This window comes from Mastigoproctus giganteus, chromosome 1 (assembly GCF_048544385.1).
Source record: "Mastigoproctus giganteus isolate SK-2022 chromosome 1, ASM4854438v1, whole genome shotgun sequence".
Classification (NCBI taxonomy): domain Eukaryota; kingdom Metazoa; phylum Arthropoda; class Arachnida; order Uropygi; family Thelyphonidae; genus Mastigoproctus; species Mastigoproctus giganteus.
Genome location: NC_143575.1, coordinates 140,267,982 through 140,285,506, shown reverse-complemented (window position 1 = coordinate 140,285,506; position 17,525 = coordinate 140,267,982). Strand labels below are relative to the sequence as shown.

General features: G+C 38.0%; 1 protein-coding gene across 1 annotated transcript in view; it reads left to right on the top strand.

Annotated features, from left to right (window-relative positions):
• The window catches only part of Frl (formin-like protein), a 708,708-nt gene that overhangs the window by 239,437 nt on the left and 451,746 nt on the right, over positions 1-17,525 (top strand). The window contains exon 10 of the mRNA XM_090382384.1: positions 5,165-5,213. Within this exon, the coding sequence (XP_090238510.1) occupies positions 5,165-5,213 (49 nt within the window). The remainder of the gene's footprint in view (positions 1-5,164; positions 5,214-17,525) is intronic.

Genomic DNA, 17,525 nt, shown 5'->3' with positions numbered 1-17,525 from the left:
CTTGCTAAGTTGGTAGGAGGGGAAGGTTTTGATGATATGACTACTGAAGCCCCTGTGGGTAGCACAGTTGGTAGAATTGCCATCATCCCCAAACCTGGTGGAAAATGACGGGAGAAATTTTTATGGGTCTCTCTTTCACAACATGGCTGAGTTAGTCAGTCTCAGGTGAGGATAGCATGGTTTTTTCCCCGGGAACTTGGGTTTTTCTTACAGAAAAATAGAAAATCGACCTCAGAACACATGCAATTTGAACACACAGAGCAACTTAGTCTTAGTTGCTGATGCTCCTAAAAAAAAATTTTAAAATAAAAAAGAGATATGATTACTGAAGACATTCGAGAATTACTGGTAGAAAAAAAGAGGCTGGCAAAGTGGATTTGGTGGAAATGGCATCATAGGCAAATCAAATCAATTCAGATGATAGCGCAGATGAAAAATCTGAACTTTCAAATTTTACACTAAAAAAGTATACGGAAAGGCATAAAGTTAATATATATATAGTTAATAAGTATACCAAAAGGCATAAAGCGAAATAACAAAAAAAATATGGTATTGGAAGTACCAACAGGAATTATTAGTGACTTTGCACAGGTAGAGAAATAAGAGGTAGTGATGGCTCTAAAAAAGGGGCCATTTAAAATAATAATAATAAAATATCAAATTGAAAGCAGCTTGCTTTAAATGGTAGCACTAGAAGGTGACAGTATCGGACAGCTTCTTCTAAACAACTTAAAAGTATGTAGGATTCCTTCAAAAAACAGTATGGCACCTGATGATGCTCCTTTTTATGGTAGGCCTAAAAACTAGAGTAGCAAAGGTATGAAAAGAGGAGATTGAGCACTTGATTGTAATAGGCTGTCGTTGTCATCTCATTAATTTGTGTACTGAAATGGGATCTGCATGCCTTCCTGTGAAATTGGATGATTTAGAAAAAAGTACTAAAAAAAGGAATGAAATATTTAAACAATTGCAATGTTGGCCATCTGTGATTAAATGTGTAAACTGGCAATTAAAACAGTGTTTCCACCTTTGAGAAGCTTTTTAAAGAAGTTAGAAGTGGTGAGAAAAACAATATGAGACTTTTCTGAGCTACAAAATTGAAAAGTAATCACTCAAGACTAACAACTCAACCCAACACCAAACCATGGTGACAGTAATTACTACACCAGTTGATTTTGCTGTGTACAGTTTCATCACATACAGGTGTTGCCATAGTCTGGCCTGCAAGAAATAAATAAATAAAAATATATATATATATAATATAATATTTAAAATTATAATAATAATAATAATTCCCCAAGACTGAAGAATTTGTGCTCACTAATTAACCAAGGACAACAAAGTGACAGATGATACATGTTGTGTCACCTGGCCTGCCGACCGGGCTAGCCGAGTGGGTAAAGTACCTGCCCAGCAACCCAAAGGTTGCGGGTTCGATTCCCGCCTCGGGCTTGGATCAAAGTACTGCAAAAACCTTGGGAGGTGCAATATGGCCACAGAAGCCGATGCGCCAACAACTACCAAATCAAGTTACCTGGCCTCAAAAACAATCTAGCATATCATCATGGAATTCATCATGGGAGCCATAATAGACATCCCTACTCAAAAAACTATACTGGGACTGCACTATTATAATGGACAAGACAATCCCTTACAGCAGGACCAGACATAAACCCCCATTTTGACTACCTACCTGATCAACATGGCAGTGTTCAATACCAGCAACTTCCAAAAACCCTACAAGGAACAGATCAGGAGGTGTAGGAGGATCAAGATAGGAAGTCAAAGAAATGTGACACCTGGAACAACTAATGACCATCTGGATCACTGGGACAACCACCAACGTGGTGCCAAAGAGTGCTCATAAGAACATAGCAGCAATAGGCCTCCCAGAGAATGTTTATGTGCAACTCCAGAAAGCCACAATTCTGAACACCTGTAGGATATTTAGAGAGTTCCTTGACCAACAGTGATAATAATAACAACAACAACAACAACCAGACACAACCAACCACCCCATGCACTTAGTACCAGTACCCGTCACAGGGTGGAAAAATTCTCATAAGGAGAAAGTTATAGTAATAATACCATGCTTATATGATAGGGAAATTGACAAAATGGTTAGGTGATTTCAGAGAAATGAAAGTATAGAATATTTTAAGAACTTTATTTGTTGATGTATTAATATTAATTTTATCTGTAAATAAAGAACTTAATTTCATGTTTTCAAGAATGCATAATTTGATTTAATTAATATAAAAAAAGTTAATATACTGTATTTTTTTGTGATCAAGTAGAATCTCATTAATATAAACTCAGTTTATAAGAAATACTTGCTTATATGAAGCACATATCATTCCACAGCGAAACGATAGGCTTTTCTATGTAAACTTATTTGTTTATTACAAAATTCATTTAATATGTATTAAGTCTGTTTTCATCCCATGAGAAATAATGTTATTTTGTATGTTTATTACAAAGCTCTGCACGGCTGCCATATTATTGCCCCTATTATTGCCTGTGATGGCTCAGTTCCATGTTTCCTGAAATACAGCACTGACTTTTTAGAATTTACTTTTATGTAAACAGAACTAGTTTTGGTAGTTACAACATAAATATGCTCTGAAAAATATTAGTCAGTTGCAATTGTTAAGCAGCGTTAAAAGAACCTTTTGTTGCACTCAGGATCTGTTTTATACCAGTTTTATCAGAGTTGTCTTTTAGGAACTTGGTGTCTTTTAAAAATCAATTGAAATTTTGCTTATGTTAAACCTCATCTAGCAGTGTTTTGGTGATAAAATGTAAATATAAAGAATTAAGCCTGGAAGGAAAATTGAAAATTGTACAAGAGGCTGATAGGATGGAATGAAGTAAAACAGATATTGCAAAGGAATATAACATACCTTTACTTTCTTTATCTACAAGACTGAAAAACTGGAAAAACTTTAAAGTGCACGACACTGGATCAGCAATAAACACGAAACGAATTTGTGGTGCAAAACTTTAAATAGTATCAACAAATGCATTCATCAGACTTGCTAATGTCATGTCCAATTTTACAAGAAAATGCTAATTATATAGCTCAGCAACATGGAATTAGTGACTTCAAATGCAGCAGTGACTGATTCCAAAGATTTAAGGACAGAGATAACTTGGTTTTCTGAAATGTTTGCAGCAAGTCTGGAGCAGTTGACAAAGAAAAGGCTACAGACTAATTGTGTTCTGTAAGGTCCATTTTTGAAAAATATGAGGTAAAAGATATTTTTAATTTTGATGAGATGGGCTTATTTTATAATTTGCTGCCAAACAGAACATTTGCTATTTGAGGAAAATCTTGTAATGGTGAAAATTAAGCAAACAAAGAATCACTGTTTTGGTATGCTGTAATGTAGATAGCGGTACAAGGCTACACCTGATTGTAATTGGCAATTTTTAAATCAAGATGCTAAAGAAGTTAGCCACCTTCCATGCAGTTATGAGGCCATTAGAAGTGCTTGGCTTGTGGTCAAAATTTTTTATTTTCATTCTTGGTTATCAAAAGTGAACAGAAGAATGGCTTCAGAAAAAAGGAACATTTTGATGATTCTGGATCATTGCCCAGCATTTTGCTGGAACTCTTAATTTAATGAATATTCAGCTATTGTTTTTTTTTTTTCTTCCAATAACACCAGTTTTATGCAGCCACTAGATCAAGGCATTATTTATAACTTAAGAGAGCATATAGATTCTACCTGATAAGGTATTTGGTCTGCAACCTAGGAGGGAACAATTTTTAGCCAAAGTGTATTGGATGCAATCCATAATCTTACTGTTGCTTGGGACAGTTTTTCATCAAGCATAATAATCAACTGCTTTTAGAAGTTGTCTTTGGAGACAATATTATTGAAAAGCATAGTCCATCAGACAAATGTTGATAGCAACTTTGAGGAATGGTGAATTTTAAGGAGCGTATAGGTTTTTCTGGTGAATTTGAGTAGTTTGTGTTTAAAGTTTAAAGTGAATTAATGATGAAGTTGATACCTCGGTAATGCCAACACTGCTGGGCACCAAGCAAAATAACAAAGTTTTTGTACCAGCGATGAAAGTGAAGAAGCACACGCTGCCTTCTAAAAAAAAAAAAAATGCCCAAAATGCACTGACAGCGTGTTGGCCTGCAGTAATATTAATAACAAAACAACTATTGTATTCGATAATGTCTGTGCTGTAGTTAAGAATACATATAAGCCAAAACTGTGCAAATGAAATTGGATTCCTTCTTTAAGTCAGATTAATTTATTAAAAAGTTTATTTGCATGTCTCCTTTTATATTACAATTATAATTCTGCTTTTGCTAGTTTGTGATATTAATTGCGTATTACTATACTTTCGTTTCAATCATGTTGCTTCCCTTCTTTTAGTTTGTCTTACAATAAAAGAAAATCCGAACAAAATTTCCGCTATTCTTATTATTGTTAGACAAAGCTTTTTTTTTATTATTATTTTTATTATTTTACTACTTTAATTTGGCGCCTCCGTAGCCAGGTGGGAAGGAGCAGCAGTGCGTAGCACATGCTTCTTGATTAGACCGGGGTTCGAGTCCATAACCACCAAATACGGAGGATGCGGAAAGGTTAGGGAATGACCACCGCATATTCCCGGAGTAATATCGCTTTAGTTGCTAATGCTCCTAAAAACCAGATAACAACTACTACTTTTATTTTTTGCTGGGACTCTTAAGTTGATGAATATATTATAAATTATTATTTCGTATTATTCTTAGATACATGTACCAAAAAATGATAATTTAATTTTGACAGACCTTGTTACTACAAACCTCATTACTACAAAAAAAATGAAAATTTATGTCATCCCTTGAACTTTCTATTAACGAGATTCTACTGTATAACATTATATTATGCTGTGCTAAGTTTACAAACTTATTTACAGAGGTCAGTATTTATCTCTGGTGTATCGAAATAAGTGCTTATAGATTGCTTAATTAGTTTATATAAGACATTCTCTCTCTCTCTCTCTCTCTCTCTCTCTCTCTCTCTCTCTCTCTCTCTCTCTCTCTCTCTCTCTCTCTCACATGCATATAATGCATGCACACACACAAGTTATGTTTTTATAGATTGAAAAATTACTGACTGCAATGCTGTAACATTCAGAATGTGACTTTTACTAGGCAAATGAAGAAATTCAAGAAAAAGAAAATGAATTTATGGCAAAGTTAGGTAGGTACTTTATTTAATTTATAGGTAATATTTTCCTTTATTTCCTTTTAATTTTGTTTATGTAGGTTTTTTTTTTTTTTTGGTAGTTGTTGGCGCATCGGCTTCTGTGGCCATAATGCACCTCCCAAGGTTTTTGCAGTACTTTGATCCAAGCCCGAAGTGGGATTCGAACCCGCGACCTTTGGGTTGCTAGGCAGGTACTTTACCCACTCGGCTAGCCCGGTCGGCTGTTTATGTAGTATCAAAAAAGTTATTGTAATGATCATCCTTATTATCTGTAGTGGTATTAGGATTATTTGATAACTTACCAGTAAGTTGGACTGTAGTGATTGGAAAACATTAGATGACCCTGTAATTTGATTTATTGCCAACAGTTTTGATTTATTTATCTGGAGTAGGCCAAAAAATATCTAGTTTGAAATGAATGGGACAAGTTACTCATGCAAGGTGGAATTTAATAATAAGGCAGTTAATTTTAGGGCAGTTAATATCAAATAAAAAAAATCAGTTTTGTTATTGATATAAAATGTCTTAATTAAGTTTGTGAGAAAATTTCATAAAAATAAAATCAGCTGTTTAAAGTTATAACACAATCTGTCTGAAGGTTAAAATTATCATAAAGATTATAAATGTAATTTCAGTGTATTGTCACAAAACAAGATGATATCTACATTCATTAGTTCCATTAAGAGATCTGAATGGACATAATCCTTTGTGGATGAGAGAGGGATGTCTAGACAAACTTTAACATATATTGGCCATTTTGATATCTTTATGCACTCATGTCCTACCAAATATTTACTTGGAAGTGCACTAGCTAACAATGACTGACTTTCTAGCAGTGATTAGAAAGTAATATCTTTACAGTCACTGCTTTTCATCTTGCTTAGTGGAAAAGCATGCGAACACATTAAAATCAAGGAACAGTCTTTATTGGAGGAGTAAGAGCAAATTGGAAAACTAAATAAGCTGAGCAAAAATCATCAAAATTCGAAGTTATGTTTCAATTATGATATAGTTCAACATGAATCAATAGATGCTACTTATACATACACAGATGCAGGAGTATATTTGCATATTGCACTCTCTTTGATTCCAGAGACATCACACCTTCCACCTTGCACAGCAGAAGTCTTTTGAACAGAATTTTTCTCATAAACTTGCTTTTTTGAAAAGTGCAAGAACAAAATACTTTTGTAGTTGATATAATTTGTTGTTTTTTTTTTTTTTTTTTTCAGTTTTTATTTTATATTCCATTAATTGCTTTGCAAAAGTACTTTACTTTGAATACTTATGAGCAATATTTGTTTTCTGATAAAATAAGCATATTTTTGCTAACTCTTTTTAAATGTATAGTGTAGTAACAATTTATGTTGTGTAGTACATCTAGCTTGCTGGATATGCACAACATAAACTTTTTTTTGCCCCCATGGAATGGCCTCCCCATTCACTGGACATGAACCCTGTGGTGCACCTTTGGGATGCTGTCAAAAGGTCTGTTTTGAACTTTGGATCCTCCACCCAGGAATGCAACGGACTTATGGACAAGTGTAAAGTGTTCATTGTCTAACGGCCCCAGGAGTTTCCCCCATCTCCGTGTTGTGTACTCTGTTTGTGAAACACAGAACACTGTGAAGGCCAGAGATTTTAAAAAGCGTAAGGTACATGTTTATGTTGTGTAGTGTCACGTTGTGTTGTTCCTCTGACTGTTTAGCCGTTGGGCCCCTAGTGGGACCCCCCCCCATTGCCCACACTTAGCCCCGAGGAGGCAGGTCAGGCATAGAGGGATCACATTAGAAGTAAGTACTCTGGCAGGCCCTGCCACCTGATTTCCTAAGATTTCAGTGGCAAGGGCCTAAAAAATATATATATAAAAAAATAATAAAAATAAAAAAAATAAATAATAATAATAATCAAAAAAAATAAATAAATAAAAAATTATGGACAGTGGTGCAGCAAGCATGGATGGAAATATCTGTGGAACGCTTTTGTGAACTAGTGGATTCAATGCCTCGCTGTGTGACTGCCCTTATCCGGGCGAAAGGTGGGCCTACCTGTTACTAGGTAGGTATCCCATGATTTCTTTTTCCACATAATCATAGAGTACATACAACACAGATGTGGGAAATTACTGGTTGCATCTGACCCTAAATACTATGCCACTAGCACTCCATGTTTGCACGGATAGCACAGTATTCACCAGAAGCCCAATGATTTCTTCCTGTTTCCACGTCTGAAGAAAGCTCTGAAAAGCAAGCATTTCACATCCAACAATGATGCCCGCAGAGCCACAAGGGAAGCAATTCGCAGTATTTTGAAAAATGGCTTGCAAGAAGCATTTAATGCATGGGTATGACAGTGGAAAAAGTGTGTGAAGTTCAATGGAGAGTATTTTGAGAGGGAGAAATCTACATAAACATTGGATATCTTAATTTAGACATAAACAAGTCTAAATTAAGATATCCAAATTAATGAGTCATCTCACACGTGTTTTACACATCCACAACATCTTTAGAACCCAGGCTGATGGAAATAATTTAAAACAAAAATAAATTCCATAAATAACATGCTGTACTTAAAATTTATACTTTTTCTTGAAATTTTTATACTTTTTTCCTATAATTCATAAATATTTCTTTGTTTTATTTTCAATAATTTAAATTTGTGTTTAATACTGCATTCAGTTGTTTTTCATTTTGCTTTACAATTAACGTAAAATTTTGTGTTACTTAATTTAAAAAATACCATTCAAGGTTTCGTTTGAAAATTTTATAATTTCATGTACAATTTTTGCCAATTATATCAAAATTTATCGAGAAGTGTTGTTTTCTAATATGTATGTTGTGGAATGTATATATATATTTTTTTTTCTATGAAAACCCCAAACACGAAAGGTATCAAAACCTATAGTACTTAGTACCGTGCATGGGTTGAAGGAGAAGTATGGGGGGATGCCGGAAACTCTGCTCTAGAGACTAAACATGGGTTTCACCACTTCAAGCCTCCAATAAGCAAAGTGGTGGTATTTCACCGGTTGATGAAAGTCATCTACCATGCATATCAGTGATAACACAACATTAACCTCTGATGCACGGTCCATCCACAATTTCTATCATCATATTTTCATTAATATTGGGCACTAATGAAAAAGTTTGAGAACTGCTGCTTTAAGATATCATCTCTATTGTCAAGCATTTAAGGTTCTGGTACTGCACACCATGTTCTCCCCAAATATATTCTTTTGAGAATTACTATTCAGATTGAATCATGACTTATCACAGCACAGAACTTTAACTACATTAACAACACAAACCATGGGTGCAGACCTCACTTTGGTAAAGTTTCATACATGGCTGAAGAGAGCTACAATGTAGAAATTTTTCTATTACACTTGGTAGTTCAGGCTGTTTTGGTTATCTTTTAATGCTGTTTTACAAATAGATGGCCTTTGCCTTTCATGCAGTTATATGTCATGTTTCCTGGAATTGTTTCAAAAGCCTTGAAATGGCACTTCTAAACACAGCAAAAATCCCAGTAACCTCCAGGTGTAACTCATCCATCCCCGCCTTTCCAAACGCAATCCACTGATGACATAAGGTGAAAATCATTTATGAGGTTTCTCCCTACAAACCTATCAGACATATTCTCTCAACTTAGCAGATTAAAATGGAACTGAAACTTATGCTGCACTTCTTCTTCTTCTTTGGTCCTTAGCTGGCAGCTGGGGGAGGCGGTTGGCCACGCAACCAGTATGCTGCTGCAGGGTTTCGGACTTGTTCTGTGATGTTCTTCCATACCTTACGATCTATGGCGTCAGTCCTGGCCTGGTTAAGGTCGAGACGTCGGCTCTTCAAGTCATTTTCCACTTGCTTGGCCCACGTTTTCCTAGGCGCATCCGTTGGATGCTCCATTGGGTGGGTCGTTGTCTCCAAAGGAGTGTGGATGGTATTCTGTTCGTGCCCATTCTACATACGTGGCCAACCCATCTAAGCCTTCGCTTCTGGATTTGGTCGGCAATGGTTGGTTGCTGTTGGCATCTGGCGCGGATGGTATCATTAGTGATGCAGTCGCGAAGAGAGATGCCCAAGATCTGCCGCAGGCATCGCATTTGGAATACCTCAAGTTTGTTCAAATCTAACTTGAGACAAATCCGTAAAGAAGAATGGGCAGGATCAAAGTCCGGAAGAGTCGGATTTTAGTCTTTGTGGAAATGTTGGTCCTCTTCCACAGACACCATTTGAGCGAGGCGAACGCAGTGGCCGCCTGTCCAATTCTGCTGTGGATTTCCATGGTGGATGCAACTTTCTTCTCCTGGACCAGCGACCCAAGGTATTTAAAGTCCTGCACTTGCTTGATCTGGACGCCTTCGAGATAGATGGTGGCTTGCGACCCATCTGTTGTCAGGGCCTTTGTCTTACCAGCATTGATCTTCAAACCGTATGGCCGGGCAATGCGGGCAATGTCGTAAAGGATGTCCGTGGCTTCAGCGTCGTTACCGGCAAGGATAGCACTATCATCAGCAAACATCAGGTCAGTCACATAGTGATCCTTGTCATATTGTATGCCCTGTCTGTTTCTGAATGCTTGCCTCATAATGGCGTTGACCACGATGTTGAAAAGCAACGGGGAGGCTACATCCCCTTGGCGGACTCCAGTTTGGATGGTAAATTCCTCAGATAAATCGTTCTGGATGCGCACCTGGCTGGTTAAACCGTTGTATGCAGTTTGGAGGAGTGTGATGACTTTTCGAGGGACATGTTCAACCTCTAGTAGTTTCCATAAGGCAGGCCGGTGGACACAGTCGAAAGCAGACTTAAAGTCAATGAAAACAATGACGGTTCGCTGTCCACACCGGATCCTCTCCTCCATCAGCTGACGAATGGCAAAGATTTGATCACAGCATCCTCGCCCGGGTCTAAATCCTACCTGTTCTTCTCGACTGGTTTGCTCGCGATGTTTTTGCAGTCTTGACTGGATGATCTTCATAAAGACCTTTCTGATGATGGAAAGGAGGCTGATGCCACGGTAGTTCTTGCAGTCCCGGTTATCACCTTTCTTGTGGATCGGTACGATAATGGCTTTCCTCCATGTTAGCAGAATTTGTTCAGTGTACCAGATGGTTTTGAGGAGTGAGTGTACTCGGCGAAGCAGTACATCTCCCCCGGTACATGCTGCAGTACATGCTGCACTACCATTAATATCCAGACAAGCCTCCAGTGATAGTTAGTTACATTATACCAAAATGGCAAGTCAGACACAACTAAAATATTACAGATATGCCCATAGGCCTTCGAGGAGACAGTAGTAAATTGCAAACATAGGATGATGCAAGTGATGGAGTTAACAATTATCAGAGGATAATAGGGTGCCACCTAAGCAACAACTGGTGTATTGTAGTATCATCACTAAAGATTCTCAACATCACTTCAACTCAACTTCAACATCACTAAAGATCGCTGGGATGATGATATGATCTGAAAACAGAAGAAGACTGGTGCTGAAATCATCAGAAAAAATCCTGGAAAACTTCTGAAGTAGACAGAACATGACAGGAAAGCCTTGTGAAGAATCTTGCACATGGAAAATGTCAGCACCTGTACAGAGTTCAAGATGCAATGTAGTTTTACCATGGTTGTGAAACTGTCCACAAGTCACTAATCACTTCAACTAATGCCAGGCATTGTCTAGCTTGGTGTAAGGCCTGCAGCATGTGGAAAGTTGTACTTTGGAGTAATGAGACATTACATGGTCTACCAGTTTGAGGGTTGTCTGGGTGTGGCAGATGCCCAGAGAAAGCTACCTGTCAGAGTGTATTATCCCAGTTTCAGCATGATGGTGCAGGGCTATTTTGTGGTTTGGCCTAGGACCACTGGTTGTTTTTGACAAAACAATGAATACTGAGGTCTATCTAGATATCTTGGATAATAATGCATTACCTATGTTGTGGAGCATGTAGGGTAAGACCCACAACTGTATCATCAGGACAATGCTCCATGTCATACCGCCCATAGTGTTGAAGCCCAGCATGACCTCAATCCTACAGAAAAACCTACTTGGGATGAACTGGATCACTGGGGTGTGTGTGTGTGTGTGAGAGAGAGAGAGAGAGAGAGAGAGAGAGAGAGAGAGAGATCTGCAGAGACTGTCATAAAGGCTAAAGCAGACATTATTAGTTTTCCAATAAATAGGTTATTTGTAGATATGCAGGGATCTAGACATTAATAGAAAGAGGAAGTGTATTTCTAAAAGGAAGAGTCAAATGTACATATATGGGCCTTCGATGTAAATAGTATATACATTTCCTAGAAGAGTATAAAAAAATGTATATATATGACATATTTTTCTCCAGCTTTGCACATTTATCTTTATCTCAACAAAGTAGAAAATGTGATTTCTATAATTTTTCCACATGAATATATATATATCCAGTCAAATCAGTTAATGTTCATCATCAACACATAAATAGGGAAAAAATAAAATAAAATAAATGAATAAATATATAAACACACATTACATACAGTTATCCAATTAAAATGCAATCTGCTTGCAGTGTCTTCACTACTGAACTTTATGCCATCAAGTTAGCACTTAGTAAGATTATTGAACTTTGCATCTCACCCGCAATAATTTACATGGATTCCCTCAGTGCTATCAATGCCATAAGGAAGAATTTCTCCTCTTCTCATCCTACATTGAAAGAAGTTCATTCCCAATTATTTTCCTGTAGTGCGTCCAATCAGTCAATCAGCTTTTGCTGGATCCCTGGCCATTCTGGCATTCCGGGAAATGAAAGTGCAGACTTTGCTGCTAAACATCCTCAACCCACTCTCTCACAGCATCCTCAGGTTCCATACACTGATTACAAACCTGTTATTCGTAAAGCATGTTACGACAACTGGTCACAGATATGGAAAAGGAATACTAACAGCAAACTTTACCAAATAAAACAAAAACCAAAGCTGTGGCTCTCTTGCTTCAGACCAAACAGACGTGAGGAAGTGGTGTTGGCAAGGCTAAGAATTGGAAATACGCATCATACCCATTTCTACTTGTTATTGGGAGAAAGCCCACCTCAGTGTTCATCCTGTAACAGTCGGCTTACGGTCCGCCATTTTCTGCTTGATTGTCCCTTGCCTTCAACCATCTGGTCAGACATTTTTCAATCAGTTTCCAGGCTTAACGTATCACCTGATTTATCTCATATCCTAGGAAACAATGCAAATATTGAAGAACTTTTAATATACTTAAAATGTATTGGCCTGTACAAAAGTATATAATTTAACAACTATAAAGATAGGGTCATGCAATTAAACGATGTATAGACACAATTTGGCCTCAGTTGCCCTTGTGTCTTTAAACCCAACAACAACAACAACAACAGCAATCTGCTTTACAATGTAACAATTACATTAAAAATAAATTAAGATTCAAATTAATTATTTTATTTATTTATTTATTTATTTTTGCAATTTATATTAAAACTAACGATCTATGCTTAGAGTCAATCACACTTCCACTGTTTAGTAAAAATGCATAAAATAAACATCTTTCAGTATTGCAAGAATGATTTTGATGTTGGTTAGTTGGTTGATATGTTGTTTAGTGGCACAAGGGCTGCTAAGGCCATATTGTGCCTGATTCTATTCGGTAGTGCAATTGCCAGTTAAAATCTGTAAAATAATCCCTTCTGCTTTAAGAAATAAAAGAACTCAGCTAGATTTGCATTGTCTCCAATCAGATGGGGTAATGTCAAAGGTTCTTGATGGCGCCTCCGTAGCCAGGTGGGAAGGAGCAGCAGAGCATAGCACATGCTTCTTGATTAGACCGGGGTTCGAGCCCGTCACCACCAAATACGGAGGATGTGGAAAGGTCAGGGAATGACTACCGCATATCCCGGAGCAATGTGGCCTTAGTTGCTAATGCTCCTAAAAACCAAATAACTAACTAACTTATCAAAGGTTCTTGCAGATGTGAAAGCATTTTGAAAATTTTGTTTCGATAATTATTATAATGATTGCGATTTATTAGAATATGCCTCACTGTAAGTGTAGTCTGACAAAATATACAAATAGGCGGATCTTCCCCCTTGAGTATATAAATATGGATGTATGCCCAATACCCGTCTAGCCAGGATCACCTCCTCTTGCCCTTGAGTATATAAATATGGATGTATGCCCAATACCCGTCTAGCCAGGATCACCTCCTCTTGCCCTTGAGTATATAAATATGGATGTATGCCCAATACCCGTCTAGCCAGGATCACCTCCTCTTGCCTATTTGATCGCATGCTGGATGGCCACAACTTAGGTTCCTGTTTAAATTGAAGCAGTTTATTGCCGCACTAAGCTTGCCTGATATGCAACCATTGCTCTTCAAACACGTTTTTTACGACTGATTTGTAGTCTGTATATGGCACTTAGTAGTTAGATCTTGCAGTGATTGGATGTTTAATGGCTTGATCTGCATATTCATTTCCTTTGATGCCTACATGACCTCCAACAGAAAGTGACTGATTGGTTTACAGCTTGTAACGCAATAATCTGTGATCTAATTTGCTTCGAGACAGGGTGGATTGGTTTGGATGGATTTTTCAATGATTTTATTGCACTCAGAGAATCAGAGTAGATCACAATTTGCTTCCTGGACAGATTAATCACGTGATCCAGAGCTATTTAAATCAGCCACAGTTCAGCAGAATAGACGCTGCATTCCTTTCGAAGGGACACAGAACTATAAAAGATAGAAGAAACTGCCGCTGCGCCCACTGTTATACTTGTTTTTGAGCCATCGGTATATATTTTACTTAAAAAGTAAGGTCACTAAAGAAAAAAAGACATGAATTAGAGTTGAATTTGAAAGTTTTTCTGCAATTCTGCCCAGACACGATAGGAGGGAGTATATGATGAAAGCCTTGTCGATCAATTCGGCCTTGGAAAGATTGTGCAAGGCTCAAGGGGTAGAATTTTTTTTCAGCCTGGTCTGTACTTGTTAACAGGAGAGACTGCTTCTACAGGGATGGAATACCCTTAAATAGAAAGGGTGCAAGAATATTTGCTGATGCTATCGAGGCAGTGTTAGGTGGGTCAGAAAACTGCTAGTTGGGGGGGATTCACAGACTAATAGATTAACAGTAGCCACTGGCAGAGGTGAAAGTGATTCTTGTACTGCTTCTATTGGAATGAGCAGCAGCCTGGAAAACAAGATGCAGGATATTTCAGAGACTGCTGGAAGTTATTGCGGTACAAGTAAACACATGGGTTGTGTTAGAGTACCTAAGAATAGGAAAAGGTGCATGTATACTTGTGTATACACCAATGCTAGGAGTTTGGTAAATAAATTTGATGAATTTGAGGTATTGCTCAAAACATCAGAGGCAGATATTGTTGGGATATCAGATATGTGGTGTCACACAGATATATGGAATGCAGAACTGGAATTTGGGGAGTACAATGTGTACTGGAAGGATAGACAGGACAGGATAGGAAGGGAGGAGGGATTATGCTATTAGTTAAGAAACACATAAAATCCAAGGAAGTGAAGCCAGTCGACATCGCTGGACAGTGCAGTGTCGAGTCAGTTTGGTGTGACATAAGCATTGGGAGATCAAAATTGAGAGTAGGAGTGTGCTATAGGCCTAATAACTCTGAGTATAATAAGAAACAGTACAGGGAAATAGAGTGGGCCAGTAAATCAGAGTGTTATAATGGGGGATTTTGATTTCACAGATACTGACTGGAAATCATGAGTTCGTCACTCACACACTAGTAATGCTTTTGCGGATTTATTGGATGATTGTTTTCTACATCAGAATGTTCCGGAGGAAACTAGAGGAAGTAATACTCTTGATCTGATTATTAGATGAACTAATGAGACATATGGCAGAGAAAAAAATGCATGGGATACATATAAATTAATGGGTGACATGGAAGCCTAAGATAGATATAAGCTAGTCTGTAACCAAGCCACAAAGAAGATTAGGCAGGCAAAGGCAGATTATGAGAAATTCTTGGCAAAGGATGCAAAGAAAAACAGAAAAGAGTTCCTTACCTATGTAAACTCTAGAAGGAAAGGGATGAATCAGATTGGTCCACTGGATATTGATGTTTCAACAGTTGAGGATCCTGCTCAGGTGGCTAACAAACTAAACGAGTATTTTGCATCTACATTCACACATGAGGAGTTATTCAGGAAGGGGAATGCCAGAGGTGAAGTAAACTGGTAGTGAGTGAGATGATTTTGTAATAACTGAGAGGAAAGTGGAGGAGAAATTGTTGAGGATAAACATAAAAAAGGCACATGAGGTGGATTGGATCTATCCAGTTATATTAAAAGAGGCAGCAAAGTAAGCAAGCAAACCCTTAGCCATAATTATGAGAGCTTCTTTGGACTCGGGGAAGTACCCATAGACTAGAGATGTGCAAATGTGATCCCAATTCACAAAGGAGGATCAAAGGCTGACACAAGTAATTATAGACCTGTGAGTTTAACTTCTGTTCCAGGAAAATTAATGGAGGCATTGGTTAAAGAAGCACTGCAGGATCATCTAGACAAGACCAGTTAAACCTTGGACACAGCATGGTTTTGTTAAGGGAAAGTCTTGCCTGATCAATTTGATTGGATACTGTGATGCAATCACAAAACAACTGGATGCAGGGAATAACTTTGATATTATATATTATTTGGATCTTAGAAAGGCTTTTGATACTGTTGCACATGGAAGACTGCTGCAGAAATTGGAGCAGTGTGGTATTGGAGGCAAATTGCTGCTATGGATAAAGGGATGGTTGAGGGGGGTGAAGACAGAGTGGTAATCAATGGACATTGCTCATCGTGGACTAATGTTATTAGTGGAGTCCCTCAGGGTTCAGTGTTGGGTCCATTATTGTTTTCTGTATTTATAAATGATAATGATGATGGTATATCTAGCTTAATGTCTAATTTTGCAGACGATACAAAGGTTGGCAGGGTTGTTAAGGACACTACTGACACTATGCTGCTGCAACAGGATCTTGAAAGATTGAGCAGATGGGCTGAGAGGTGGCTAATGAAGTTTAACATTGACAAATGTAAAGTACTACGTATGGGGAAACAGTAACCTCAGAGCAAAGTATCAACTCTGTGGTACTACATTGACAATGGAAGAGAATGAAAAGGACCTGGGTGTAATTGTGCAGGCAGATATGAAATTCTCTGAGCAGTGCAGACAGGCTGCAAGAGTAGCTCATGGCGTCTTGTCAATGATATACAGGAATTTTTCTAGCAGGGATAAGGAGGTGATTATTCCCTTGTATAAGGCAATGGTCAGGCTACACCTAGAGTACTGTATACAGGTCTGGAGGCCTCATTTCAGGGAGGATGTAGAGCTGCTCGAATGAGTACAGAGAAGGGCAACAAGATTAGTGAATGGAACAAAGGGTTCCTCTTACGAGCAACCCTTTGTTCCATTCCATTAGAGGCTTAAGTTTTGCAAATTAGTGTCTGAGACTAGGCACCGGCGAGGTGATCTGATAGAGGTGTATAAAGCCTTGAATGGTTTGAGCATGCTCGATGCCAATGGGATTTTTCCTCTTGCTCAGAATAATCATTTGAGAGGGCATAAATTCAAATTGAGGAAAGACAGATGTAGGATAGATGTGCGGAAATTTGCCTTTAGCCATCGGGTAGTTGGTTGGTGGAACTGACTTCCATCCCTTGTTGTGGAAGTTGATAGCCTATATAAATTTAAGGCTCAGCTGGACAGGTATTTCGAACGAACGGAGGAGTGAAATGGGAGTTGGTTTTTTTTTATCTGATGTGCATAATCTTGCTCTCTTGCATCATATGCCTCTACTAATGCTAATGCTATTTGAAAACACCGAGAATTTTCTGCTATATGTGCAGTATGGAGTTTCCTAATGGTAAGGTCTGCTTCTTGCTTTTTCCCCCATTGTTGGAATTAGAAATCACAGACCAGTGTATAATCAGACCACGGAGGGTCGTGAGCGCTCATTTCCTGAAAGACATTACCCATGTCTAGATTCCAACATTGTTTTAACTGTAACCTTATCCCAATAGGCCTGTTTTTGTTAGGTTTGGTTTGATAAAATGTGGTCCATTGGGGCTCAAATAAGTATGGCGAGATAGGATGAAAAGGAAGACTCCGTATTTTTGCTGCATAGGTGACGATCAACATTTTCCTCCGAAGATGGGGGTGGAGGTTCGTGTGCATCTATATATAGACTCTGTACAGGGATGTTCTGAATGCTCCTAAAGCAGGGCACTGTGATTTATAGTGTCTAGCCAAGTTAGTGCACTTTTCCTGGCAGAGTCATA